This window comes from Ascaphus truei, chromosome 9, assembly GCF_040206685.1.
Source record: "Ascaphus truei isolate aAscTru1 chromosome 9, aAscTru1.hap1, whole genome shotgun sequence".
NCBI classification, from domain to species: Eukaryota; Metazoa; Chordata; class Amphibia; order Anura; family Ascaphidae; genus Ascaphus; species Ascaphus truei.
The window spans coordinates 50,687,009-50,714,885 of NC_134491.1; the positions used below are offsets into that span (position 1 = coordinate 50,687,009).

The 27,877-nt window shown below is 43.3% G+C and overlaps 1 protein-coding gene across 2 annotated transcripts in view; it reads left to right on the plus strand.

Annotated features, from left to right (window-relative positions):
- Window positions 1-13,782: 13,782 nt before the first annotated feature.
- Window positions 13,783-27,877, plus strand: part of ARID4A (AT-rich interaction domain 4A) — a 45,533-nt gene continuing 31,438 nt past the window's right edge. The window contains exons 1-8 of one of the 2 annotated variants that reach the window (XM_075614782.1): window positions 13,783-13,916; window positions 14,996-15,052; window positions 18,041-18,151; window positions 20,232-20,297; window positions 23,005-23,095; window positions 25,256-25,335; window positions 25,424-25,518; window positions 27,672-27,804. In XM_075614782.1, coding sequence (XP_075470897.1) covers window positions 15,047-15,052; window positions 18,041-18,151; window positions 20,232-20,297; window positions 23,005-23,095; window positions 25,256-25,335; window positions 25,424-25,518; window positions 27,672-27,804 — 582 coding nt within the window. In that variant the 5' untranslated portion in view covers window positions 13,783-13,916; window positions 14,996-15,046. Of the gene's footprint in view, window positions 14,035-14,995; window positions 15,053-18,040; window positions 18,152-20,231; window positions 20,298-23,004; window positions 23,096-25,255; window positions 25,336-25,423; window positions 25,519-27,671; window positions 27,805-27,877 lie in introns of both variants that reach the window. The other variant, XM_075614784.1, reaches the window with a different exon arrangement.

The following is a 27,877-nucleotide window of genomic DNA, read 5'->3' on the forward strand; positions in this document are numbered from 1 at the left end:
GTGGAGACATAGGCTTACAGGTGACACTTGTTAATTTGTAGTTTATGGTATCTCTGGCCAGTTTTTCAATCTTTTACATCACCTGTGTATATCAATAGAATGGTGGATGGTCTGGATCAAGGCCCTGTGGAGGTTAAAAGACCTACGCTGTATATATTTAACAAACGCTTTATTGTAGGTTGGATTCAATAGTTTTTCTATTTAGCAGGTGTTAAACTTTACTAAATCTTAAGTATAATGCTGTTACTTTTAGAATTTGGGTTACGTGATTATTGCATTTATAAACGGCTGGCATAAAGAAAGCTAACACAGAACTTGTCACAGCTGTAGACTTCTGTCACTAAGCCAATGTTTCCCTTATGAAATATTGATACTGAATGAATCACGGTCATACCATAATTGGTTATTTCCTTATATTCCATTTCAGGTTTAACTGGGTTGGAGAGGGGTTTCATGCCACAGGGCGGAAACTGCATTGCACAGGTGTTAAAGCCAGTCCTAAAAGTTTAAACCAAATGACTCGTAAATGCCCATGTGTTATGCAGTGACTCGGGCACTTGATAGCTTTATTCCATTTAGTATATGACTTCAGAAAAAAAAAAAGTGCACAGGAATGCCGAGGAAACAGCCCAGTTAAGAGATTCTGTTGTAATACTCATTTTAGGTGTCACTGAGGTGGGCATGCAGATTACTGCAGGAGTAACAACTAGCAAGACTGCAGCTTTAAATTGTTTGTTTGCATCTACAATTGGAGAACATATGTTTAGTTACATTCTTTGAGTACTGAGGAAAAGGCTGATGAAATGTTCTGACATTTCAGTCATTCTTAATGAGTTCTATGTTTTGGTAACCATGGCTAAAGACACTTGTAGTTTCTTTTTCTATTGAAAAACTCAGGAAGTGTATTTAGTGAGTTTGACCTCCATGACCTTTTATAAAATGGTTATACAAGGTGCTCATACCTAAACAGCCACCCTCTTAAACCCAATAGAAGCAAAACACATTCTTGCTTATTTACTTTAATGTGATCAGAGCATGTCAATTTACACAATCCATCAGTTAACACCACACTATGCAAGTTCATGTCCTTTTCTTATCTACTGTGGTGTACACATTGGAAAGAGTTGGCCTTAAGGCAAAATAAAACAATTCACAGGTCTGCTAATTGTATTTGTTTCCAACTGTTGTGTCATGCACAGTTATGCTGCTGACTGCGCTCATGCTTGAAACTGGTGATGTCACCAGCTCTCCAAGCTAGAGTGCTGGGTGTCCTGTCTATTTTGCACAGGCGTGGGGGCATGTTGAGAGCACTTCAAACTTTTTTTTTTGTCTCCCGAAGCTTGGGAGAGTGTGTGCCCACACCGCGTGAGCAGGGACGGGACAATTTAAATTGCAGGAACTAAACTCGGCAAGATCAGTGTTAGCGTGGAGGCAACCTTAGTATGTAGTTCATACAGATCACTTGGTGTTCATCTTCACTTTATTTTTTTTCCCCTAAAGTCACTTCCACACCATTTGAGGACTTGATCAGGGATGACAAAGAAGAAGTGCTCAAGTTGGTTTATAAATTCAGTAGCAGTCACTCCACTGAACATTGTGATGAGTGGAACACTCCGTAGTGTTCTTCCAATGCTGAGATGCAAACAAAAACAGATCTGGTACACAACTCCAATAGGAGCAATTACTCTGCTAGTGCTTAAATGTGCTTTGATTGAGTTTTAGTGACACCACAAATTGTCAGCTTTCATTTTTATTAACATGGTTTTATTTTTTATAAATACACTGCACCAACTGTAAGAAGCCGTTTTAACACTAGATGGTGGTAGATCATACTTTAGTCAGTATATGTGGGGTGTGGGCCTTGTGAGCTAGCAAAGAGAAACCATAAACCACTGTCAGAAGGAGTTGGTTCTGTGCCACTCCTGGTGTTTGCTTTACAAAGAGCAGGGGAGGAGGCAGACAGCTATATACCATTCAAGCTAAAACAAGATAAGCATCTAGTGGGTGGGGTAGGGGGAATTGTTTACATGAAATTGCACAATTGGTAAATGTGACAACTCTGAGGCAAAATATCCCCGAGCTTGTTACCTTTTCCTAGCTAAATCAATGCTTTGTTGTAGCCTAACTATATATAGAATTTACTACTGAGAAATGACACAAGTGTATTTTGTTTCTAATAATATGGGATATAAGCCTTATCCGACAGGTTAAATGCATTAGAAATATTGCAGAGGAACAGAATGTGTGGTCTAGTCTGCTTTTCCAGGCTAATACATTCTGTGAAAAGGTGTATTGGTTAAATGTTTTAAGCACAAAACCAAAATGGAGTTGCCGTGTTTTATATATGAGGTATCAAAACATAAAAGTTTTATATTGATAAGTGGGAGATAAACATGTTACCAATCTAAGTATCGTTGTACCCGATTTTAACAGCAGGAATTCAGTACAAAGATCACTTTTGATGTAGGTTTCATCTTGTAACAAGCTACGAAATGGGCAGCTTCTCTCAAACTGCACTGTTGGCAACAGTCGTTTCTCAATTATTTGCAACAGTAATGGGCCTTTTTGAAAACTCTTTCCAAATCAATTCCCAAGGGCTGCGGAACCACATTCAGGTAATCAGCCACCGCACCCAAGATATTTACCTTCAAAAAATAAATAAATAATGTGCTGCCACGATCTACTTTATTTTTAAACAAAAGTCCTGCATCACATCAGCCAATAGGAAGCCATAAAGGATGACAATGTGGCTTCCTCATGCATGTGAGATCTTTAAACAAGTTTTTTTTGTGCCCAGACCCTTTACAGGGAAGTATCACATGAAGCAGAGGGGTTTAAAACCTAATGAAAAATTAAGTTTTAGTTGCATTTGTAACCTTGTAGCTGGGTCTCATTCGCTCAGTTTGCTACACTGAAGCAAAACAAGTCTGTCGCAAAAGGGCACTATTTTTCTAAATAGGTGTATTCCCAAGCTGGATAATGCATTATTGAGAACACACGTGTATATTGTGGTGGCACAATACAGCACTTTCACACTAGTTAGAAGCCATAAGGTGCAAGGGGACTGGTGGGTGCTACTAACTAGTAAGGCTAAGGCCCCGCTCCCTCAGTCAGCGCGCCCGCACTGCAGACAGGCGGTGCGCTGACATACACAGACCGCGATATGCGGTCTGTAGGGAGCCGGGGCGGGAGTGGGAGGTTTGACAGGGAGGGGGGGCGTGGCTTGAGCGGAGGAACCCGCTACACTCCCTCCCCCCCTCCCTCCACGGACTCGGGCTGGAGCTGCTGAGGGTAAGTATTAAACACACACACACACACACGCAGGCACTCATGCTTTCACTCCACACTCCTCCCCGCTCCCCGAAGCCTCCCCTCCCCATTGGCTCACAGCCACACCACGTGACGCGTCAACGCTAGACATCACCATTTTCTTGTGTCCCCTAGCGGCTGACGCGCCACAGCGTGTAGTGCTCTGTGCCGCCAGGGGGGACCGGCTCGCGAGGATTCCCCTGCTGGTGGGGAACTCGCGACATGGCCGCCCGCGCCAACGAGCGCAGCGGGATCGAGGCCTAATGCAAAATGCACGATTCCCTGAAGTTACGCATTCATTATAGTTCTAATGCTAAAGCACAGCTGATAAAATTCCTTACATCTCGGCACATTGAGAAGGTTTTATCCATATAAAAAGGTTATGGGGCAATCCTATCCGTTGCCAAAAACAAATAATTTTAAATGCTATTATATTTGAAGAAAAGAAAAATAAAAGTGGGGGGGGGGGGCAGCTTACCTCTACTCTGCTTCACCATAGTCATATAGTACAGTATATAGATAACAATAAAGGGGAAGGTAGCACACCAAGTCAGCCATCAACAATACTTACAAGTTGCACCGGAGGAAGGGTTGTGTTGGACCCGAAATGCCCTTACTCTTTTTTTTTTTTTTTTTTTTTTTTATAAATAAAAGTAGATACTTTGAAGTATTTTGTTGAAAATTCTTACATTTTGAGTAAGTTATTCCTTTACAGGCAGTCCTCGGTTATCCGACACAATGTGTTACTCAAAATGGCGTTGTAAAGCGAAACACGTTTTCCCACTGTTTAAATCAAAGGTTCTGTTCCTGAAGGCATTTTTAATGCTAAAATACACAAAATATTTTACGCAAACAATATATGCAGCACACAAATTATATAGTGCATATACTGTATTATATATATATATATATATATATATATATATAATATCTAGTATTATATATTATATACACAAACAACTTTGCAAAGCGTCGTAAGAGCGTTGGATAAGCTGTTTTGGCGTAAAAATGAACATAGGTATGCATTGCATAGCGTTGGATAAGCCAGTCGATGTAAAACGAGGACTGCCTGTATTGGTGTGCTTACATGCTACTCATCCATAAAAGGCAGTCTTATCACAACGATCAATTACATCCTTTATCCAGAGCAGGGGTAGCCAACTCCAGTCCTCAAGAACTACCAACAGGTTACATTTTCAGGATATCACTGCTTCAGCAGGTGGCTCAGTTGAAGACTGCATCACCTGTGCTGAAGCAGGGATATGCTGAAAACCAGACCTGTTTGAAACCTGGCGCATGGGTAGCCAACCAGTCCTCAAGAGTTACCAGCTCCCCCACTGTCATTCTATGAGGGCAGATACTATACCTGGATAAGTCTGGAAAAATACTAGCCACAATCACCAGGCTTTCACATCAATTCAATAGAATTGTCATGAAATATCCTAGTTTATTTGTAAAGCGCCAACATGCTGCAGCACAGTACAGCGAGGGTGCATTGTGACAGATTACATAAACAGAATGACATACAAACAAGCACAAACAGATACAGAAGGTAATGAGGGCCCTGATCCTGAGTGCTTACACTCTAGAAAAGGCAGTGCTTATATAATTTAAAAATTAAAAAAAAAAAAACTGGGGGCGCGGCCGTTACAGAGGCCCCATGCTCTTCCAAGGAATTTAAATTAAATGAAATGCCGGGGGAGGCGTCAGGCCTCCAACTTCTTACCGGCTCTTCAGTGACGTGTTGCCGTTACAACGCGGCGTCCAATGGCAACGTCACATGACGCCGCCGAAGCCAGAGAGCGGGTAAGAACAGAAGAGTTTGCACACCCCTGTTTTAGGCCGAGCTTATAGTGGAGGAGTTTATGCGTGCGCCTGCGTCAAGTACACTTCAGTCATTGCCTATAGCCAGGTGCCTGCAGGCGAATTGGTGCGTTGACGTGGCAGCGTTGGAGACATTTGTCTTAGACGGGTGCCGCATGACAGCCAATGAGGGGGAACCAGCTTCGTGACATGACTGCCACGCCCCCTCATCACCGCCAGCACTGACCAAGGATTGCTTGTGCTACAGCCACGCGGCACTGTAGGAGCACGCACTCGAGCAAGTGGAGTACATAATCTGTGCCTTAGGCTGCGTCCGCGCTTGCGCTGAGCAGGTGGCGCTTGCCGCTTTTACTTACATATATGGATATATGTACACACAAAAATGTGAGCGCGCTCAACCTGCCTGCAATTGCCCCCCACGCTTCCGAAATAGCAAGGACACCCGCCGCTCATGCTTGGAGAGCTGGTGACGTCACCGCTCTCAAGCATGAGCGCAGTCAGCACTAGCCAGGCAACAGCCTTAGAATGGGGTATGGTCCAGCTGCACAGCTGGAACTATTACAGTTGGGGGGAGGGGAGATGTTAGGGGTGAGAGATGCACACTCCATGCTATTTTAAACGTGCAGTCATATTACTGCTGGCCAAAACACTTCCTGCTGTTTAGAAACTCCACGCCCTAATCTGCAATGCTCCTCCGGTTCTGTCTGACAGGATAAACCAAGAATAGAATAGGTTGCATGAGTATCACATATGCAGAGTATAACATGTACCAGAGATCTTTCCTTTGAATGCCTTCAAGGTAGGAGGAGAGGGGAAGAGGGGGGGGGGGGGAAGAGAGACACAAAGCTGGGCAATTATTCAAAGTATTTTATTTACATTTTTATGTCCTGACACTTAAGTCCACTGAAGTATGACCTGAATGTCAGATTTGGGCACTAACCGCATAAGACTGTGCTGGCTACAAAAAAAAAAAAAAAAAAAAAAAAAAGGAGTTGGCTGTTAATTGTGTTTACCTCCAGCGCTTTAGTTAAGAAAGCAATGTGGAAAGCGGCCTGACTCAGTCTCAACCGAGTCACCAAATGGTGATGCCGCTTTAGAGAAGCAGTTTACTGGAAGGTGCGGTCTGACATGAAGACAACACCTGTTTTGCCTTTTTTATTCCTTAGATACATGAGACAATAGATCGAGATGCAGATCTATCGTCAGAAAATAAGGCTAAAGAAATGTGTACAATAAAAAAAAAAAGGTCCTAAAGTTTTTTCTTTTGTTTATTTATTTTTTTAAAAGGAGGTCTGGAGCGCGTCAAAAGAGCAAATGATCAGGACAAAATACTTAAGGCCAAAACATTTCCTTGCAAATTGATTTGCCTAAAGACATCCGTTTTGAAAACGCACTGCTTACAATTGTTTCTATCCTGGCATATCCCATAAAGAAAATGTAATGTCTAATAGAGGAGATCGTGCTCACATGGCTGATTGTTGTACTGAAGCATATCAGCACTTTTATGGAGTATTTAATAAACCGTGATCGTACCACTATCGCACGGAAACGCCCATTGAATTAGGGTGTTTGCGCGATAGTGTTCCCATTAGCACACACTGTTTAATGAATATGAGCAAAGGAGTGGGCAAGCTTTTTTTTTTTTTTCTTCCATAAGGTGTAGTAAGGAGGTTTTTCACACCATCATTAACAGCTTATTTTCCACTGTAAGAAGATTCAGACCGAAAGAAAGCTACAAAATTTAGAGGCGTCTCAGGAATTGTTTGAGAAGCCTTAGTCTAGAGAACATTTTACCCTGTATGAGAACTGTACGATGGTTTGTTTAGCGCTTAATACATTTCAAGCATAAGGCTGCGCTTATAGTGCCGGCGATGGCGACCGATGACGTCACCCGTCGCTATTGCGATAGTTGTAATTCAAATTTAGGTGACGTCGCTGGCTACAAGGCCAGTGACATCATAAAAGGGGAAGGCAGAGGGATGGAGAAGCTCTCCAATTGCCCACAAGGAGACCGTCGCCAGGAAAAAATAAATAAAAAAATCAAACAGTGACTACCAGATTTTTGGTAGTGCGGTCGCTTAGTTGCGTGCACTATAAGCGCCAATAATGCATTTGTTTTGACGCAACGTCGCCGGCACTATAAGCGCAGCCTTAGTTGCCGCTTTTTCTAGAGTGCCCCATGCAAGCCATACTCAAAGTGTGTTATTTTATTTCAACAGATGCATCCTTCACAACGCCTGTTAAACACAGATTCACAGATTGGCTCAGACAGCTGGCAGGGGCACACTTAACCCCTCACCCCAATCACCTGTCAAAACGTATTATCCATGTAATGCTGGAGCCCCAGGTCCCTCAAACAATGAGTGGTACCACTCAGTGCAACGCCAGATACTCTGGCACTACATTTGTATTTTAATTTAACATTCACAATACATCTTTATTTTGCCTCAAGTTAGAAGATAGTGTCCACGTGACCATTTAATTTATTTATAACATGTTTTACCAGGAAGAATACATTGAGAGTTACCTCTCATTTTCAAGCATGTCCTGGGCACAGAGACTAGTGCCTTAATGTCACTAACATCCAGATTCAGTTCCAGGAACCCAATAGATGACGACATGTCACAAAAGCAGGTCACCCTGACTCCATTACCGAATAAAGTTGTAAGAAATTGAAAACTTTCTTGAAAATAGAGGGACACCAAGAAACTTCTAATATTTTTTATTTTAAACCTTACTTTGCAAGAGAGGCAAGCAACAGATTGCAATGTTGTTATCCAATTCTGACAAGTTTTAATATTGCCTCTAGGAAACCAGGGCAATAAACCAACAAGTTCTGCACTTCACTGCTTTGTTACACCAAGCAAATGGTGTTTAAGCTGTGTCTCCTTTCCTTACCATGTATAGTAGGCAGAAGGGCAGTGTAACGTCAGCTGTTAGGAATAGAAGGCATGCTTCCCAAAGAGGGCTTCAACAAGAGGCCAGCACTAGTGACACTAAAAGGGATGTGTTAAACAACTAAAGGTAAACAAATAATACAACAAGAGGGGCCCTGTTACCAGTAGAATACCTAGAACGTTAAGGTGACACCTTGTATTTTAAGGAGACAATTTTGAAGGGCGTTATGGAGTGCAAATCTCTTGAGAAAGGAGCCAATTAAAAAACAGTTGTTTAGTTGTGGTACAAATCCAATAACGTCATTTCCCAAGTCAGAGATATTAAATACATTTCTCAGGTTTTGCAAATAAGCTGAAAGATGACACTATTTGACATTGAATTAAAGTTTGTACGGCAAAACTCAAAATATGACACCGTGCTAGCTCCATTTGAATCAATTCGAAAACATATTGTGACCATGGACACTACTGATTAACCAAAACAGAACTGCAATCAGACCAACAAAGTTAATTTTGCTAGGCACAAGGAAAGCAATAATGATAAAATGGCTGGACACAGAAGCGCCCAATGTGGATATTGTAAAATCATTGCTATACAAACGGGACGCCGTCGATAAAAGAGCAGATCACAATATGCTAGAACAGCAGAAAGAAAATCTCATAACCAAATGGAAGTGGTTCATTCAGTCGCTTCCATGAGTTCAGGAAAAGCTTAGTTACGTACTGAACTAGCTACAGGGAAAGTATGGGAGAAAAAAACACCTGTAAAATACCGATATAAGATTAAATCTTCCCTACAAGGAGATAAAAAAGGAGCACAGGGAAATCCGAGACCCTTAACTGAACACAGGTTAAGTAGTACTGGATAGGATATAATACACAAGTCCAAACACTGATAGACAACGTTAGCCACGTTTTGTTTGTTTGTCCCAGTTAAAAAATAAATAAATATGGGGCACATCATAAACCCCAGAATATTACTATGACTATGTGAAACAACGATTATAAAGTGGGATATGGTTTATTATAATATAAATCTGTAAAATTACCATGTATACTGTATGGACATAAAAAAAAGTACTCGTGTACAGCACACAAATCTGGCAGAATTATAGGAACTATAGTCTATATTTAATGTACAGAGACCATTCTATAGACTTAAAAGCAAGTACTTGCGATTGTCTGTCTCATCATTTGCATACACTGGAACAAATATAAAAAATATTTTCCCAAGTTGTTTTGACATGTGCTGGTGGAGGGGTTGCACCCCCCCCCCCCCTTCCATGGTGCATGTCTCCTTTGGAAAGTTTGATTGCCAATTTCCAAAATAGCTTTAAAAACTTCCGCAAAGCCACTTGCATAATAAACAGTTTAACTACAGTATAAGGCCGTGCGTATAGTGCCCGCGACCGGCGAGCTAGCTAAAGTTATATTTCGCTTTGCGGCTGTGTCGCGGGCTTCCGGGCACTTGATTTGTTCAGGGGCTGTTACAAGGCAACAGCCCTTGAAAAATCAAATATCCCCGGCTTCCAAAGTCCGCGACGCCGCTCCGTCGCACTTACTATAAGTGCACGCGGCAGCAGCAATGTATTTGTTTTTGGGCGGCGGCACCGTCGCAGGCACTATACGCACGGCCTAAAAGTGATTAACTGTATACATATTTGCTTAGACCAGGGTGTCCAACTCCAGTCCTCAAGGGCCACCAAATCGGTCAGGATATCCCTCCTTCAGCACAGGTGGCTCAGTCTTTGACAGCCACCTGCGCTGAAGCAGTGATATTCTTAAAACCTTACCTGTTGGTCCTTGACGACTGGAGTTGGCCCTGTCTAAGGCCTGGGACATAGTGGTGTGAGCAAGGCTGAGCCGTGCTCACACTCGGCACTGAGCCCCTGCAGCCGCAATGAGAGCGGCTTTATCAGGGGCTCGCGCACGCGTCCGCACGCTTGGGGAAGCGTGTGTCTCAAGAAGTTTTCAAATTTGGCGATCGCCGGAGCGCAGGGCTGGTCACGTGAGCGGTTCGCCCAATGAGCCTCAGCGCGCCTCCGCACTGTTTTATTCACTATGTCCCAGGCCTTAGACAAACTATGAAATATTATTTGTAAACTGAGGGGGAAAACTTGACAGCAAAGGCAACAAGTGAAGCAAGTTACACCACAATGTTTCACGATAATTTAGTCACACCAATGAAAACAAACAACAACCTTTGGAAAGTAAAGCACAATTGCATGTTTATAAAACACTTAACTAATAGATGTTGGCTTAGTACGAATACATATTTCCTTCTTTTAGAAACCAGTAGTGCAAGCATAATCTAGCGGGTGATTCAGGAATTCCTCAATAAAGAAACCTTCAGCCAGGAATTCTGTGTGCGCTACCTACATGCTGCACCTCTGCCATTTTTGATGATACAACCCAGTAATAGTTCTTTAATGGGCAATTGCCAAGATTTGCCTTAATGAAACTAGCAGAGATTGTTTAGCAACGCCTGCTCATAGCACAGCTACCTGCAACAGTTCTGTTCTCGTTAGGAAGAGCATGAACTCATACCAGCATCAGCAAGGCTATATAAAGCATGAAAGGAGAGAGACATTAGAGTGGCTGTAAAGAACACCAACTGATTGTGCGAGTAATCGTTAAATCCTTATTTCAATGTTTACATTAGTAGAGCTACACACTACAAGTAAAAACAAAAGGTTATTCCTGAACAGCAACAGTTCTGCATTCCAACTGCTCGGCCTGAGCGGAGTTACAGCGGTAACATTCCACCATTTGTTGCGCAGCGTGGCCAAGTACCGCTTTGGTAATTAGAAAGATACAAGTACTAAGAAAATAAAAAAAGTGTTAGACATTGGAAATGTCAGCAACTGAGTCTGATAACACATCAGGACATCATGTGACGGGACCGTCCTAATTTAGAATGAAAAAGAATATGCATGATAAAGATATAAACCAAGATTCCCTCCCCCCCCACCTCTAATAAAAGAGCCTGTGTCTGTCAGTCGTAGCTCCAAGACCATGAAACTTTGCATGCATACTAAGGGGACCCTCTCGGTTTAACTGCTCTGCCTCCGATTGGCTGCCCCCTCTCCGCAAGGCTGCCGATTGGTCGGTTTCTCGAAGCGAGGCCACAGATCAGCCTTTGCAGGGAGGTATGATTGGTCACTTTGTTGAGTTGGTGGCATTCCAGGAGGGTGGTGTAAGAGCGACAAATACACGGAGGAGTGAGAGGATTAGAGGGGGGGAGTACGAGAGGTGGGGGTCTCAGAGGAAGATGACTGATGGGGTGTGTGGATGTCACTATAATTTGGGGTGGGAGGCCAACTGACTGGGGCCTGGAGGGTGCTGCCTCACTAGAAGGTGGAATTATTGATCAGGTTAAAGCGGGCGCTATTATCAATGGAGTCAGTTTCAATTTTGCAATGGAAGATGACTCTAGTACTGCAACCTGTGCGAATCTGGGTACTACAGCTAGTTACTTTATTAAAAGAGGCAAGGGTGGAAAAGACTCCAAAATTGAAGGTGTGAAGACAAGCACCGTCAAAGAATAGGTGACAATTCTATAAATACAGTTTACTGTATATAAAAATTTCTGGCAAAAGCAGACCATTTCCAATCATGCTCATCTTACATGAACAAACACATAGGAGTTTAAGTGGCAGGTAGATAATCTTTATGGGTGGCTCTTAAATTTTAGAACTCAAATGAGATGTTGTGTTCTGTTTAGTGATACTTCATAATTATATAATAATAGTATGTTCTTGTATAGCGCTGCTAGTTTTACGTAGCGCTTTACAGGGACATTTTGCAGGCACAGGTCCCAACCCCATGGAGCGTACAATCTATATTTTTAGTGCCTGAGGCACAGGGAGATAAAGTGACTTGCCCAAGGTCACAAGGAGCCAACACCAGGAATTGAACCAGGTTCCCCTGCTTTAAACTCGGGGCCAGTCAGTGTCTTTACTCACCGAGCCACTCCTACAAATAAATAAAAATCCCACTTGTGAGCACATGCACATCTCAGACAGGTCTGCAACCCTGCCTTTCCCTGTCACCCCTTGAGCGCTGTCGCACCCATTATGGGCACCTGCAACGGCGCAACGTACTATAAACTCTGCCTTGACATACAATGCTTCTAGTGCAGCCAGCGATTCTGGGAAATGACCTGAACATGAGCACACAGTGTCACCTTTGCTTCTAATCCATTTTAACATGGACTCCTATAAACTCATACCTGCAGTATTACACAGCTAGGGTTAAATAAGTACATAGACCTTAAACCTACTCAGTGAGGTTGGTGACTGACTCTGCAATGTGAAGCTGGAAGTGGCTACAACCAAACAAAAAAAATATATATGAATGACAGGAGAAAAAAAAAAAAAACACGCAGTAACAAAAACCCTCATAATTATACAAACAAATGTAGCTGATACGATATCTATTTTTAGCAAGTTGCAGATAAGTAAAAGAAGTACTTTAAGAATTATTGAATCTACAAAAAAACAAATCAGATCAAGTTGTATAAAATTATGCATTTTTTAACCTGGTTTGTGGAAAAGGAATTAAAAAAACCCACACACACTTGGACAGACAAGCTTGGATAAGCTACTAAACACTGTAAAAATAATAATAATAATAATGTACTGTACTAGTGCAACATGATTTAATGAGAGACAGAGGGAGGGAGGGAGACAGCACAGACACACAGAATGTGGAGGCAGCATTCACGTAACAAAACTTGCCTAGGTGCTTTACAATGAACAAGCCAGAATCACAAACATTGATTTAGTACTAAATAAAACACTTTTCTTGAGTTCGTGTACGAGAGCTCCAAGTCGATATATAGATATATCTCACGTGTACATGCACTCAAACACGAAAAGACAATTTTATTTAGTATTATAAATTTCGTATGTATAGATGGCTAGGATTTTAGTTCATGCGTATACACAAAATAATTAATATATATCACGTGTGTATACGTAGATATATCTCGCCCCGGGCGAGCCCCTCAGCGTCACGGCCCGTAACTCCAGCCCCCCTGCCCCCGCGGGTCTCTCCTGGTTGGCTGGCTCCTTCACCCCCTCAAATGGAAGCAGCGCCATGACTTCCTGTGACGCAGCTCGCCGTTGACGTCACCGCAGCCCCGGTCTCCATTGCACACAACGTCACCGCCTTCATGCGACCTTTCCGGCTTCGCTAAAAAAATAAACATCACCTTGCCGTCCGCTGCCTCGCGTCCCCGGCCGTGCTGCTCTGGAGCTCTTGGGGCCTGTTCCAAGCCGCACACGGAGCCCTCGGGCCCCGCGTCTTTCCCCCGCTCCAAGCTCCCACCTCACTGAGCATAAAATGGGAAATATCACCTACAAAATGGCGCTGGGCACTCAGGCTGGCGCATGCGCGGTGGGCAGCCGCGCGCCCGAGCCTCCGCCCCTTCTTGCGCTGCCTGTCCTCTACTCGCTCTAAACACGGCTTAGTTCCGTTTCCAGGAAACAGAAGCAGCCAATCATAGGGCGGGGACGGACGCTTGCCTCCACTCGGCTAGCCAATCATCGCTGTCGGGCTTGCATCCGGATTCACTCCGGCCAATCGCAGCTAGGCATGGGCTTGCCTTTCACCCACAGCGAACCAATTGGAGACTTGGCCAACGCTCAGCCAATCCGCGGGCGAGTTGGCGGTACCTGCACCCGAGGTGACCTATCAGCACTGCGCCCTCAGCTGAGCCAACGGGGACTCACCGCGCTCCCACCAATAGGGTGCTCCGAAGGCGCCTGACGGCGTAGCGGCTGGCCAATGGGAGTGAGCGAAGGGTTGCTTCGGCTCAACAGCTTGTTATTTGGCGTATTGCTCGCAGTTCCGTGCGAGTGGGGGGTCGTGGCCGCCGAGCCCGTGAGTAACTTTTACCTCAGCCCGGTATTGTCTGGGGGGAGAGGAGAGGGAAGGGCACTGTTCAGGGGGGACAGAGAGGAGAGACCCAGTCGCTGACTTCCCAGCCGGGAGTTTGAAGGTATGTGACGGGGCTGGGGAACTGAATGGCAGGCGGCTGCGGGGCACCCCCTGCCCCCCCTCTCTCACCTTCAGATCTGAGGGGAGAAAGGGGGAGCCCAGCGTGGCGGCGATGTCTGGAGACCCCTAACTCCCTGAGCCAGGCTGCTACCACCTCTCCCCTCCCTGGTTGATCGTGGGGGGGGGGGGGGGGGGGGGTAGGGGGGTGTCTCTGAGAGATTTGGGGGGGACGGTACTCCCCTCCAACTTTCCATGCCCTCTCTGAATAGGGGGGGAGAGGCGAACCCTGCTGGCTGCCCTCCTTGTTCGGGTCGTGGCGCTTCGTGCGGGTATTCGAAGCGAGGGAGTGTGTGTTATGTGGGGTGGGGAGACGGTGAGGAGGAGGGGATCAACTTCCACAAAAGAAGGGATGGAAGAGCCGTGCGGTCCCCGCAGGAGGATGGAGAGAGAGGGTTTGGCGGCTGAGCTGACTTGGTGCAGGGCGAAGAGGAGGGGGAGAGCAATGGCGACGTGACACACCGCCTGCCTGAATGGGGGAGTCCAAGCGGGAAGCGGACAGACTTCCCCTGCTTCTCTCTCTCTCCCCCACCTCCCACAAAGCTGCCTGGATAGCGAGCACCATCTTCCCATCCCACCCGGAGACCCACGCAGGAAGTCCCTGTGCTTTAGATGTCACGGGAAGCTGCTGGAAACCACTTACTTAGGCGTCAGAAAAGGTGGTTTCTCAGCCATTTGGGGGGCCTGCAATCAGCTGCAGCCCCCCCCCCCCCCAACCCTGAAGTGACTCAGGATGGGGAGTTTCTGTCCAGCAACATGAAGGGTGTTTGTTTGTCACAAATGAGTTAAAATTGGAGGTTTGTGAACCTTATGTTCATCAGAACAATCTGCGCTGTGACATTTGCTGCAAACTCTCCTTTTAACGTTTGCCATGTCTGTTTTTTCCCCTCTTCCCTGGTCTGCAGTTGCGGTGAAGAAAAATCTTCGAGCTGGAATCCCTCAAATAACCTTTGACCATGAAGGTAAGCCGGTCAATGTCTTGTAAGTGTTTCTGCGGTGGTCACTCTCCAACACGCCTTCTCGGTTTGTCTCTGAAGTCCTTCAGGAGATCTGTGCTACAACAAAGAGACGTAGGGAACTGTTGTCACACTCCATGAGTGTAAGTTTGCGTTCTTTGATGCAGCACTTTGTGCTCACACTCGCCCTACCACAACATAAAGTAACACTGAGTACCACATTTCTGTATATGTCAGATTTTTCTCAGCGTAAATAGTGTATCCCCAAAAAACATAACTGTCAATTTATTATACCTTCTGCTCATCCCTGTGAGGTTTCAACCTCTAACGGAGAAGCTGTCCAATCCTTTAACGCGTGACGTGTGGGCATTGGTTCTCATGTTTGGTATAACTGGCAGTGAGGATGGGCACCCATCAAAATTATTACAGCAAACTTTGCAAGGGTCTGTGCTGGGGCAGCACTGGTTCTATGTTCTCTTGTAATGTTACAGCACTAACAGTGCATTAACCTGCCTGAACAAAATAAAGAAATAGGCCGTTTACACACGACAAACATCGCTTACCCAACATTGCTGCCCCCAGTCTCCTGGGGAAGGTTTCTTTGGGGGACAGACATGTCAAGCAAGGTGTACATGATCTTTCTGAGCTATTCCTGGTTATTTTGTGACTGGGCACCAATATCTATAGACTGTTTTTTTTGTTTTGTTTTTCTGACACCAACTTTTCTCCACTTTTGCTCTGTTTTCTCTAGGAAGAGGGACGGTTTGATTGGCTTTCAGTTAAAGTTAATAGACATAGTAGTAACGTCGCTTACTAGAAAACTTTTACCCAAAGTTAAAGTAGGTGTATAAGAGGAACAGTAACTCCATTTTATTTTTAATAACTTTAATATTGACCTATATTAGTGCAGTGTTATTAGGTGGTAATTATTCCATGCTTGAACCAAACAATCCTATCGGTGCTAGCTCAGCTGCAAGACTTCACAGTATGTTATAGCCATTCCAGCACTTTGTTTTAACCATAAACTGCACGTTGTAACTTTTCCTGCAGCTGTTCCAGTACCAGACGTACCTGTCCTTGCTGCGTTCGGCTTTCTTTAACACTTCTCACAAGCCCATCATTGGTTTTGCTGGGAAATAAACAGCCTCTTTGTAATAATCCTTAATAAGCGCACGCACTTGGTACATGGTCAGAGGAATTTTGATAAGAACATACACAAATCACAAATGTTTGAAAATAGAAAGTTGTAGGAATAATAACTTGTGCTGAACGGTTACAGTTATATTATTTATTGTATATTCAATGTTGGCAGTTTTACATGTTGTGGCGCTTTGTTAAGCAAGTTATTTTATAGAAGTATACAGGCTTTGAAGATCGTATAGCATTCCAGAAATCACCAATGCTGCTTCAATAGCACATGTACAGAGAGGTCTGCATCAGGGGTGACCAACTCCCAGTCCTTGAGCTACCAACGGATCAGGTTTTCAGGATATCCCTGGTTCAGCACAGGTGATGCAGTCGAAGACTGAGCCACTGATTGAGCCACCTGTGGTGAAGCAGAGATATTCTGCAAACCTGACCTGTTGGTAGCTCTTGAGGACTGGAGTTGGCTACCCCTGGTCAGCAGTGTTTATTTTTGTCCGACTTACAGCATGGTTCAAATAATCTACTTTCAACAACCAACAAGGCTATTCTATTAAACCACACATTTTACTCACTTGTCAAAAGCATTTCCCTTTTTATTTTTTTCCCGCTGCTTGTGGGTTTCTTAGAATTGCCACATAACTACTTTTTTGCTGGTACAAACTGCTTGATTATCTTTTAATTCACTCGCTTACAGTTTTTGTGTTCCATTTTTCTGGAAAACTTTTGTATACATTGTTTAACTGATGTGCAGATTGTGATTCTGAAATTGGTTTCAATTCTACAAAATGCTTTATTGTTTGAGTCCCCCTGTATGTAATGGTTTGTCAGAGTAGGGAACCGTGGGAGCATATTTTCTTGCTGAAGTTATCCAAGTTTTTTTGTAACTGGACTTCAATAGATGGTTTTATTAATTGCATGAGATGTGATTTTGCCTCTTTCTTACATAGCTTGTGGCTGCAATTTCTTTGCTTAAGATGAGAGCACATTTTTGCAGGTACCTATTTGTAATTCTTTATTTAGCAACGTTGGCACAACATTGCTGGACTTTTAATTGTTCCGTCACTCTAAGCAGGTACAGCATGTTGTATTTTTATATACAAATTTACTTTATAGTCTAAATTGTCCCAGTCATATACTTCATTGTAAAATTCAGTAATCGTTTTCAGTCTATAGAAACACGTATGTGAAATATCCTGGAACCGATATCTGTTTTAATATCTGTCTTCCGATTTGCAGTTTGGCTCCAAATCTGAAAACATAATGAATATTAAAGATGGTACAGAATGTGTAACAACGGCTATGTGCTTCCATCTCATTACGATTTGCGGTTTGTTCTTGAGGACGAGGGATCTTTAAATGAATGTTGACAATGTTTAAAAATTGGGTCTCTTGATACTGCTTAAAATCGTTTTCATCATTAACTTGTGGTGTGCTGACGTGACACACTGTTCAGTTGTAATGTAATTTCCTTAGTCAAGTCATCATATTCTTGGCTGGGGCCCAGTCACTTACCTTCCTGCGCCCTCCTTTTTTTCCTACATGGAGTGACTGATATCAAGTTTCCCATGGTGCTGAGCCTGTCACGCGCTTGCTGTAGCCATAGTTGTGTATAATGGAGAAAGAACTTTTCAAATGTAGATTGTCCAAAGATAAACTTTAATTCACCCTTATCCTGCTTGTGGAACTATATTTCCGACTTCGCCAGCTCAGAAGGCGTTAGTCTAGGAATTCTTTGGGAATTGAGTGAGTCTTCAAACAGCTGGAAGAGAGCACTTGTCAACTTATGAATATCTGGAGTCCAGGAATGTGTTATGGTGTAAATTCTTGTGTGTGTCTTTTTTCCCTTAGGCAGCAGATGAGCCTGCCTACCTGACAGTGGGGACTGATGTCAGTGCCAAATACCGTGGCGCTTTCTGCGAGGCAAAGATCAAAACCGTGAAACGGCTAGTGAAAGTCAAGGTAGGGTTGTTGACACCACAGCATAGGCACATGTGTTTTATTTAGCTTTGTGGATTTTTTTTGCAATTGGTACCAATACCCTTACACGTGTATGATTTATTCCCACTAAATGTTAATTCGCAGAAAACCTTCCCTCTTTAACATATTTATTGTTACCGTTTAATGACCGGTATTATAAATGTGATTTTTACTTCTTAGCGCTCCATGGTAAAGACCATTATCACGAGCACCTGATACACTGGTGCCTGCGGTTTTTGGTGCTGCGTTGTTGGTGTCTCCTGGTTTATTTTGATTTGGCTATAGCAGTTAGCCAAGTGCCTGCAGGCGAAGAGGCGCGTTGACGTGACAGCGTTTTGAGGCGTCAAAAAATGTTGTCTTCTCAGACGGCTGCTGCGTGACGTCAGCGTCATGTGAGCTGGTTCAGCCAATGAGGGCGAACCAGCTGCATGACGCCCCCTCATCGCTGCCAGCACTCTGAGCAGGGATCGCTTGTACTGCAGCCGCGCGGCACGATAGGAGCTCGCACTCTCGCAAGCAAGCGGAGTGTATAATCTGTGCCTTGGGGTGCTTCTTGAAAAAGTTCCCCCTCCAACTTTATTGACCTTTAAACTGAGGCTCAGTCAGTTGATGGGTGAGGGCAGATCTAAGGGTCCGGTTGGGGATGTTGCTGCTGAGGCAGTTCAGTGTACATTATATTTGAACGTAGATTTTTATGAGGTTAGATTCAACCTCATTAAAAGCTTCATTTTATTCTGTAATGCAATTATTTTGTTTTCTTGCTTGGTCTTCCCTGTTCGATAATGCGGGCCTTCGTAACACAGATCATTGTTTTTTTTTTAATTGTTTGTGTATAGATATGTGATTGCGTTTGATTTTTAGACACCACATTTTAAGTAACTTTGGCTCCCATGGATTGTCTGTTATCTGTGTGTTCCTTTAAAATAACAGCCTTCTAGTTTTCAGAAAATTAATGTGTAGTATTGATTACCCCGAATGGTAAATTTGATTTCGGGGTCTACTACACAAACTGCTTAAAGGAAATTAAACTGAATAGACTACTAGAGAACCTTAGATCAAGGGTAGCCAACTCCTGTCCTCCAAGGGCCCCCAACAGGCTAGGTTTTTGGGATATACCTGATGATTGGAGTTGGCAAACCTTTCCCTAGATCCATCACAAGAGTACAATAAGATATAACATTTATGGAGAGGGAGCAGGTGAATTACATTATTACCCGATCATGCATGATTACGTAAAGATTGCACACAAAGCATGAAATCCTTTTCTTGAGTGGAACTCAAAAGCTCACTCACTACTGCATTTCTTGGCCCTGTTTTGCAGATGACAGCTGCATAGCTTTGTGGGTAGTGCAAGATCCTTGAAGTAATATTTGGGCCAATATGACCCAGGTTCATTTCCGTCTTTCCTGCTGGTTGCACTTGTGCTTCATTTGCTCCGGATACGAGAAGCATAGAAACAGTTGGTTTATGCAGAGGATAGAAGATGTTTAGGTGAAATTGTAGCCCTCTAAATTAGGTTGTATTTGACGGAGCCTAAATGAAGTGATCGGGAAACCACTAACCTTTCTCTAGAGACGGCATTCTTTATGCCAGATACCCGTCAGCTAAGTTTGAAGACATCTAATAGATTTGGTTAGCAGTTTTCCTTTTTTATTCTTTTTTTTTTTAAATACAGAATTGAAGCAGGGGGTCCCCGGAGCAGAATCCGGCGACCCCCTGCTTCCAGAGATACTGACCTCCGAAGGACGTGCCGGTGTCTCCTGCAGTTTAAAGCCCCCAATCACGTGGGCCAATAGGAAGCCGCACCGGGTGACCTCACGGCTTCCTATTGGCCCACAGGGCTCCGGAGCTTTGAAAAGCAGCCACAATGTGAGCCCTGGTGTGGCTTCTGGCAGACACTATGAAGGTAAATACCTCTGGAAGCACGGGGTTCCTGGGACTGAAGTTTATGGGGTTCAGCTCCGGAGACCCCCTGCTTCAATCCTGTATGGGGAAAAAACAGCTTGACTTGCATCTTTAAAAGGCCAATCGGTAACTTGGACATATGTATTGTTTTTTGCAGGTTACACTGAAGCAGGATAACTCTATACAGCTGCTACAGGATGACCAAGTGAAAGGGACTTTAAGGGTAAGTGTGCGGAAATTGGATTTATTCGCTTAAAGGTGCAATTACTCTTCAGGAAAATCCATTTTTCCTATACATGCATTGTCGCCTCCCTCCCAGTGGATTAATATGTATAGAATCAAGTGGGGGAAAAAAATCTTTAAACCTTTGTATGTGAATTCTAGTGAGTCGCACACTATTCTTGCCAGTGCTTTCTCATCCTCCTTTGCAGCTTCTCGCTCTAATACTAACCATCACTGGTGCTCTACTGCTGCTATCAGTCAATAAGAAAAGAAGCAGGAAGAAAGGATACAAAGAGGAGGATATTTCTATGCAGCAGTGTTCTGGGGGGTGGGGGGGGGAAGAGTTAAAGGCGGATCAATACATACTTTTTAAAATACTTAGTTCCACAATGGTATGAAATGCAGGAAAAAGTCGTTTTCTTCCTGATAAAGTCTGTAAATTAGGTGTATAATATTGTTTTATCTAGGATAAGTAAAAAACCAACAGCATTTATGTAACATTAGCAACAAAAAAATATTTACATTAAAACCCAAAAGTTGTTTTCCAAATGCCAAGAGCATATGCAAACTAGTCTTCGTTTTTCACCGCGTAACAGCAGACTGAATGCTCCATACATTAAAGTGATGCATTGGGGTGGAATTGTATGCACGCTCTGAGATGTGTTTTAGAACTTGGTTGTGCAAAGAGGTTGCCTAATTAAGGCAAACGTTTGTGAGATGGGAGACACCTGATGAAGACATTCTTTGTTGGGTACCAAAATGCGTACAGTATAAGGTCCTCTTTGGAGACCTTCTCCAGTCGCCGTCTATCTGATAAACTGCTTACTATGTTGATTTAGGCGCATGCTTGTTTAAGAGAGTGCACCTGAAATTGACATGCTTACAATGTGGTACTGAATCTTGGGGAAGAAACTGTAAGAAACGTAGTCTGCTTCTTCCAATCCTGTCTCTTTCTACAGCAAATCTTACCTTATTTACACATTCTATGTTTTAGGGAGGAGTGGCTCGGATTAAATCCCAGTTAAATTCCCGCTGTCGGCTCCTTGTGACCTTGGGCAAATCACTTTATCTCCCTGTGCCTCAGTCACCAGAAACATAGATTGTGCCTGTAAGGCTGCAAATATAGTGACGGAGACGCGACCAATGACGTCACCTGTCGCCATTGCGAAAGTTACATTTCAAATTTAGGCGACGTCGCTGGCTACAAGGCCAGTGACGTCAGTAAAGGGGGAGGGACGGAAAGGCTCCTGTTTGGCTGCAAGTGGAGACCGTCGACAAAAAAAAATCAAATATCAGTGACTACCAGATTTTTGGTAACTCTGTCACTTTGTCGCGACAATGCATTTGTTCTGACGCGACCAGCACTACACGCGCGACCTAAGGCTATAGCAAGCACGTTGCAGCGGCTTGGTCGCGATCGCTGGAAGTCATCTCTATTTGATTTTTTCCAGCGACCGTAGCCTGACGTCGCCGGTACTAAGCGTAGCCTGACATTCCTACGTGCTGCGTACCGCGCTCTATACGGTAACTGTGACGCGCTTTGAGTCCCATTGGGAGAAAAGTGCTGTATGAAATAAAGTTATTACTTTAAGCACCCCAGAGAGCTGCTCGTGTTTTTTTATTATTATTATTAATGATTGTTAAGGCATATTAGGTTAAATGCTTTGTTAGGTCCTACTTTATCTTCTATTGAAGTCCATGGCCGTTGACGCTGGATCAAGCTCCAATTCCCCAAATCGGATCTTGGTGAATCCCCGGCCTTTGTGCATACCTTCAAACTTGGAAGACAGAGCAAACCATTGCATTACGAGAAGGTTGAAATAAAGGAGTTTATTTTGTCACGGAAGTGGGAATTCTTTAGCATGTCTGTGGAGCGGGGGGGGAGAGGGCACAACTCCAGTCATCAAGAACTACCAACAGGTCAGGTTTTCAGAATATCCCAGCTTCAAAACCGGTGGCTCAATTGGTCTCTGCTTCAGCACGGGTAGCTTAATCAGTCCCTTCAGCACAGGTGGCTCAGTCTTCGATTGAGTAACCTGTGCTGAAGCAGGGATATCTTGAAAACCTGACCTGTTGGTAGCTCTTGGGGACTGAAGCTGGCTTACCCCTACTGTGGATGGTAGACTGAATTGACATTGCAACTTTTCCTGACCTTGGTCTCGATGCCTTTTTGAAGTTGCTTTTCCTGGCTCAATGACTTCCGTGCTTTACTTCCATGGCTTGATTTGCACGTGCCCTTAGCTTAGTTGGATTTGAGTGCTAGTAATAAGACATCTGAAGTCGGGTCATCAGAAGATTATAGCATATTTAGGATTATCCCTTCAACATAACATGGATTATGTTTTATTTTATGAAAAATGCAATTTTCGCTTTAAACCTTTTTGCATTTGGTTATACGATTTTAATTGGACTTTGTAATTAACATTACCTACCTCGATTGGCTGTTCATTGTTTTTTGAAGAGTAAATAATTTATCCTCGTTCTAGCAATTTAAATATTCTGTTGTGCAAATGTCACAATATTATCTCCTTTTTTTTTTTATTATTTTGTTATTACTAGGCAGCATATCTGGAGTGCTTAAATGTGGGCATTGTTTAGCCTTTTTATCAATGTATTTTCAGTCCAAATGATACATTAACATTTGTTGCCAGGGAAAGGGTCTGAATTTGACATTCTGAAACTATAACATAGTGGGGTTGTCTCTGTAGGTTGGAGCAACTGTTGAAATGAAAACACCTGATGGGTCCCCGCAAGAAGCAATTATCAGTAAGCTGACAGACGCCAGCTGGTATACTGTGGGTGAGTAGCAACTCTTTCCTTTTCTTTTTTAAACTTCTGAATATTGTAATTTGACTTTTGCGTTGGATGTCAGTGTACTCTTCATACTTCCTCCCATCATGGCCTGTATGTATGTATGTATGTATGTGTGTCATTATAATCTTCAGCTCTGGTCTCTCCACCTCTGGTTGAAGTCCTCTGTAATGACCACCCAGGTACTGTGGTTGTAACTTCTCCACGTTGCTCCAGCACATTCCCTAACTACATCGTCCTATCTCGCTTGTTGTCTTGGTACTTGGCTGGATTTCAGAGAATACCAAAAGACCATCTGTCCAACGAACGTCGTTCCTTCTTGTGATTTTGTCCGTCCCACTGCCAGTTTAACTTCCTCATTTTGTTTGTATAGTTGTCAACCTGTCTAACAAGGTTTAGATTTGACCAGTTTTAATAAAAGCACTTGTACCTCTTATTGCCCCCTCCCCACCCCCACACGTAGGAAGCAGGGGGTCTCCGGAGCTGAACCGCGTTAATTTCAGCTCCAGGGCCCCCTGCTTCGAGATGCCTCTACAGCTGCTGCCTGTATCTCTGTTCGGTTTAAAGATCCCGCGGGCCAAAAGGTAGTTGCAAGGGATGATGTTGCGGCTTCCTATTGGCTTGTGGGAGCTACAGATGTTGTTTTTAAGTACTTACAGCAGCCCTGTTAAAGACTGGACACGGTTACAGAAATGTAGCTCTGATGTTAGAGAATTGAATACCCTATTCCCATTCTTCAGGACAACATTGTAGTGCAGGATCGGCCAACTGCAGTCCTCAAGGGCGACCAACAGGTCAGGTTTTCAGCATATCCCTGCTATAGCACAGGTTGAGTCTAAGACACTGCCACCTGTACTGAAGCTGGGACTGATTGAGCCACCTGTGCTGAAGCTGGGATATTTTGAAAACCTGACCTGTTGGTAGCCCTTGAGGACTGGAGTTAGCTACCTCTGTGTCCTAATCCCATTCTTCAGGACTACATTGTCGGGCCTCTACTGCATCATACAAATTGGGTTTCTGGTGCGCAGTACAAGTTGCAAAACAGATACAGTTGTCTCCTGCTGTCCTGATATTTAACCCTTTGGTTGTCCTATGATGTAGCCAGCACGTCATAAGGTCTGGCCCTCCAGATGTCACATTGTAATTACATATTTAATATTTTTTATCAGGCTGACTTAAAGGGGGGGGGGGGGGGGAAGAGACAAGACGACTCTTGATGTAGCAATTATATGTCTGGCTCGCTTAGAACAATTTCCAAAAATCGGAATAATTTTAACCAGCGGCGCAGCTGTTAAGAAATGTAGATTATGGAGATTACTCCTTAAACTGTGCTGGGTGATTTGGGGCACTAACGCGCGGAAACTCCCATTGATTTCAATTACTGAAAATATTTGTAGTGTGCATCATACAGTTCAGTTGGCGGCAGCCTTGAAATAAACGTAAACTTAGCTGGCAAAGTTAAAAACGAAACCTTCAAATTGAACCAGTGGAGCGACCAGCGAGCGCTGCTTACATGGTAAAACCACTTGGCTGGAGCACACTTCTTGTTTTCACGATTGAGTCGACACATTCGTTTTGCTTTGGGTATAACGTGAAATACGTTTGGCAAACAATAGTAGTGAAGAATTTAATGGGGCAGAACGGTAGTTCGTTTCATTTGTTTCATTTTAATAAACATGGTCGGCGTTTTCATAAATGTAGATATCACATGCAGCTAATATTGTTTTGGTACCATTTGAATAATCTCAAATAATTGCAGTTTTAAGACCAATTATTTGAACAAACTCATACTGGTAACAGAGAGGGAAAGGTTATTTGTTTATATCAGGGGTGGCCAACTCCAGTCCTCAAGGGCCACCAACAGGTCAGGTTTTCAAGATATTCCTGCTTCAGCACAGGTGGCTCAGTCGGAGTGACTGAGCCACCTGTGCTGAAGCAGGGATATCCTGAAGACCTGTTGGTGGCCCTTGAGGACTGGAGTTGGCCACCCCTGATTTATATATTCCTATTACAGAAGGGTAAAAAACCATTTTGTGTTCAGGATCAACACCTTTCCCCCCCTTGTGAAAGTAACTATTCTTCTCTAATATTGTACAGAAAATCTCTGCATGTATTTCTAGTAGTAACGCAAATCTTTTGTCATTGTAGTTTTTGATGATGGGGATGAAAGGACTTTAAGACGAACATCACTGTGTTTGAAGGGGGAGAGGCATTTCGCAGAGAGTGAGGTAACAAAGATAATATTAATTGCTCGTCTTTGCCTACGTTTTACACGCTGCATAGCAAGTGAAAACGCTTCTTTTCTCTCTTACTTAGACTCTGGACCAACTTCCACTAACAAATCCGGAGCATTTTGGCACTCCAGTAATCGGGAAAAAATCCAACAGGGGAAGGAGATCCTCTCTTCCGATGTAAGTATTCAAATTGAATATTGTCTTTAAACACACACTTGACCCTTCAAGCATAGAGAAGAGTCATTTATCTTCGTTCCATATACTATATTAATGGAGTATTCCCATACGTGATTGACAAGAATATTATACTATTATACTTAAATCAGCAGCACCGTTTAGCAGTGAGAACTCTGATAAAGTGAAGCATGTGCATAACACCTGCTCTGTCATTCTCAGCATTTGTTCTGCAATGACATTTGAGTCATTGTTTAGCATGTCCTTAAGATGTGCCAGCAATGTATATGGGTTCATTCTGTCTTTGTCAGTAGTGCATGGAGTCTGAAAAAGTAATGGAGATAGGCCATACTCTATCCTGATGTATACTCCGTCCCACGATGAGCAGCCACTTTACCCTTTTGTTTCAATTGTCCCTCATTCCCTCTAGATTGTAAGCTCTCGGGATCAGGGCCCTCATTACTGCGTTGTATATGTGCATGTTTGTCCTTATTTGCATGTAACTGTTTTATGTAATTATCAAATCTCTGTACCTCCGTTGTACCACGCTGCGGAATATGTTGGCGCTTTGCAACTAAACGATAACTACACGCACTCCTGTCCCCCGTTACAAAATAAATTAAATGTAAGTCCGTTACCTTCACACGTCTGCTGCAGGTGCTCCAAGAAGGAGAAAGTCTGCTTTTATTTATTTAGCTTTTTTCCTTTTTTATTATTGAAATTTTATTGGGAAAGCTACTTGATACAATATGTCGAAACACTTCAAACATTGTATACACAAACATTTCAATTCTGCCTGGGAAATCACCTATACTGTACATTGCAGTCCTCAACATGGCACCTAGAGTGATTAGATATAAAAGTAAAACAAACATGGAACAATCGGAGAGGCCCACTTTCTAAAGCGTTTGATACATTTTACAAGGGTGATGATAGATCGACTTTATCGAAAGTGTGCAGTTCTTTTATTATCTTATCTGCTTCATTTCAAGCTGAACCTTTTTTGGTGTAGGAGGGGCTTTAGCATGGCCCGTAGCTTGAGTTTCATAAACTGTCACTAAACCCCTCCATCATACTCGTGATAAGGGGCCCATATTTGTAGTATTTTGGTGTTTGATACTAAAGAGAATGTGTCTGCTTATCCATTCTTTTAATCCATTCTGCGGTCTCCCACCATTCTGTGTGTCTGCTTTTAATGCAGACTAGTTTACCAGCATCTCTTTCCTTCCTCGGTTGCCGTCGGCATGTTGAGCTGCTCGTTTGCCGCATGGTTTCATAGATTCGGATAAATGGTGCTCTCTCTGCAGTGCAGGTCTGGTCTCTCTGCGGAGGGACTTTCTGTGTCCTGGGAAAATAACTATTTAAATGTAAAGGTCTTGGTGTGACCACTTTTTTTTTATTATTTTTGAGTTCTTTGTGAAACCTAGGGGACTTTGCTCGAGGTCAAAATGTTGATGGTGGTACTTTTTCCTGAAGCTGAATGTAGTTTAAGTGCAGAGACAGCACGATTCCAACACACACGTTACGTAAGCAGCAATGACTAATTACAAAGTTACCATGGCAATTACTGCCTCATCTGCACTAACCTATTATATTGGGTGTAATTATAGAAGCATTTTGCGATAACTTCGTCATTGTTTCCTTCTAACAGACACGCTAACTCTTCTCACAACCTCCTTTGTTTTGGAATACACTGGAATCTGTTGGGAATTATAAGTATTTACATCACTGATCCTTTATTCTAAAGACCTTTAGGATGCTCCCATTAAAAGACAGCAAGTAGTTATTTTTTATTTGTGCAATCTGTCGAAAATCTTTATGGTCCAAGCACGGACATCAAATCGCTCTAACAAATACTTTATGCTTTTAATCAACAAAATGCAAAGCTTTTATACACAAGCGGGTATCTTTAGGATGCCAAGGAAAGGGAAGATGGAATCCCATTAACATTATTCAAAGGTTTGTGGAATAGGTAACCAACAAAATTTGACTTGACATGAAGTACCACATGTTGAGGGAGGGAGGCTATGACCGAAATAACGGCACAATTATAATAAAATAATTCAATATGTGTTTTTACACACTTTTTGATGTTTTTGAATGCAATGTAGTTCTGGTTTAAAAATAAAAGCAATCCTCCTTCCTCTCCCCTACAGGACCGAAGATGAAAAAGAAGAGAGCAGTGAAGATGAGGTGGAAGATAAGAAACGCCTCAATGATGAACTACTGGGCAAAATAGTCCGTGTGAATTGTGACTCTGCAAACGATACAGAGTGGTATCCAGCTTTGGTAAGTACCAATCTTGTTTGCCCTCGTTGCAGCTCGGCTACCAACATCTTGTCTGGCCTGTAACACTGCATTG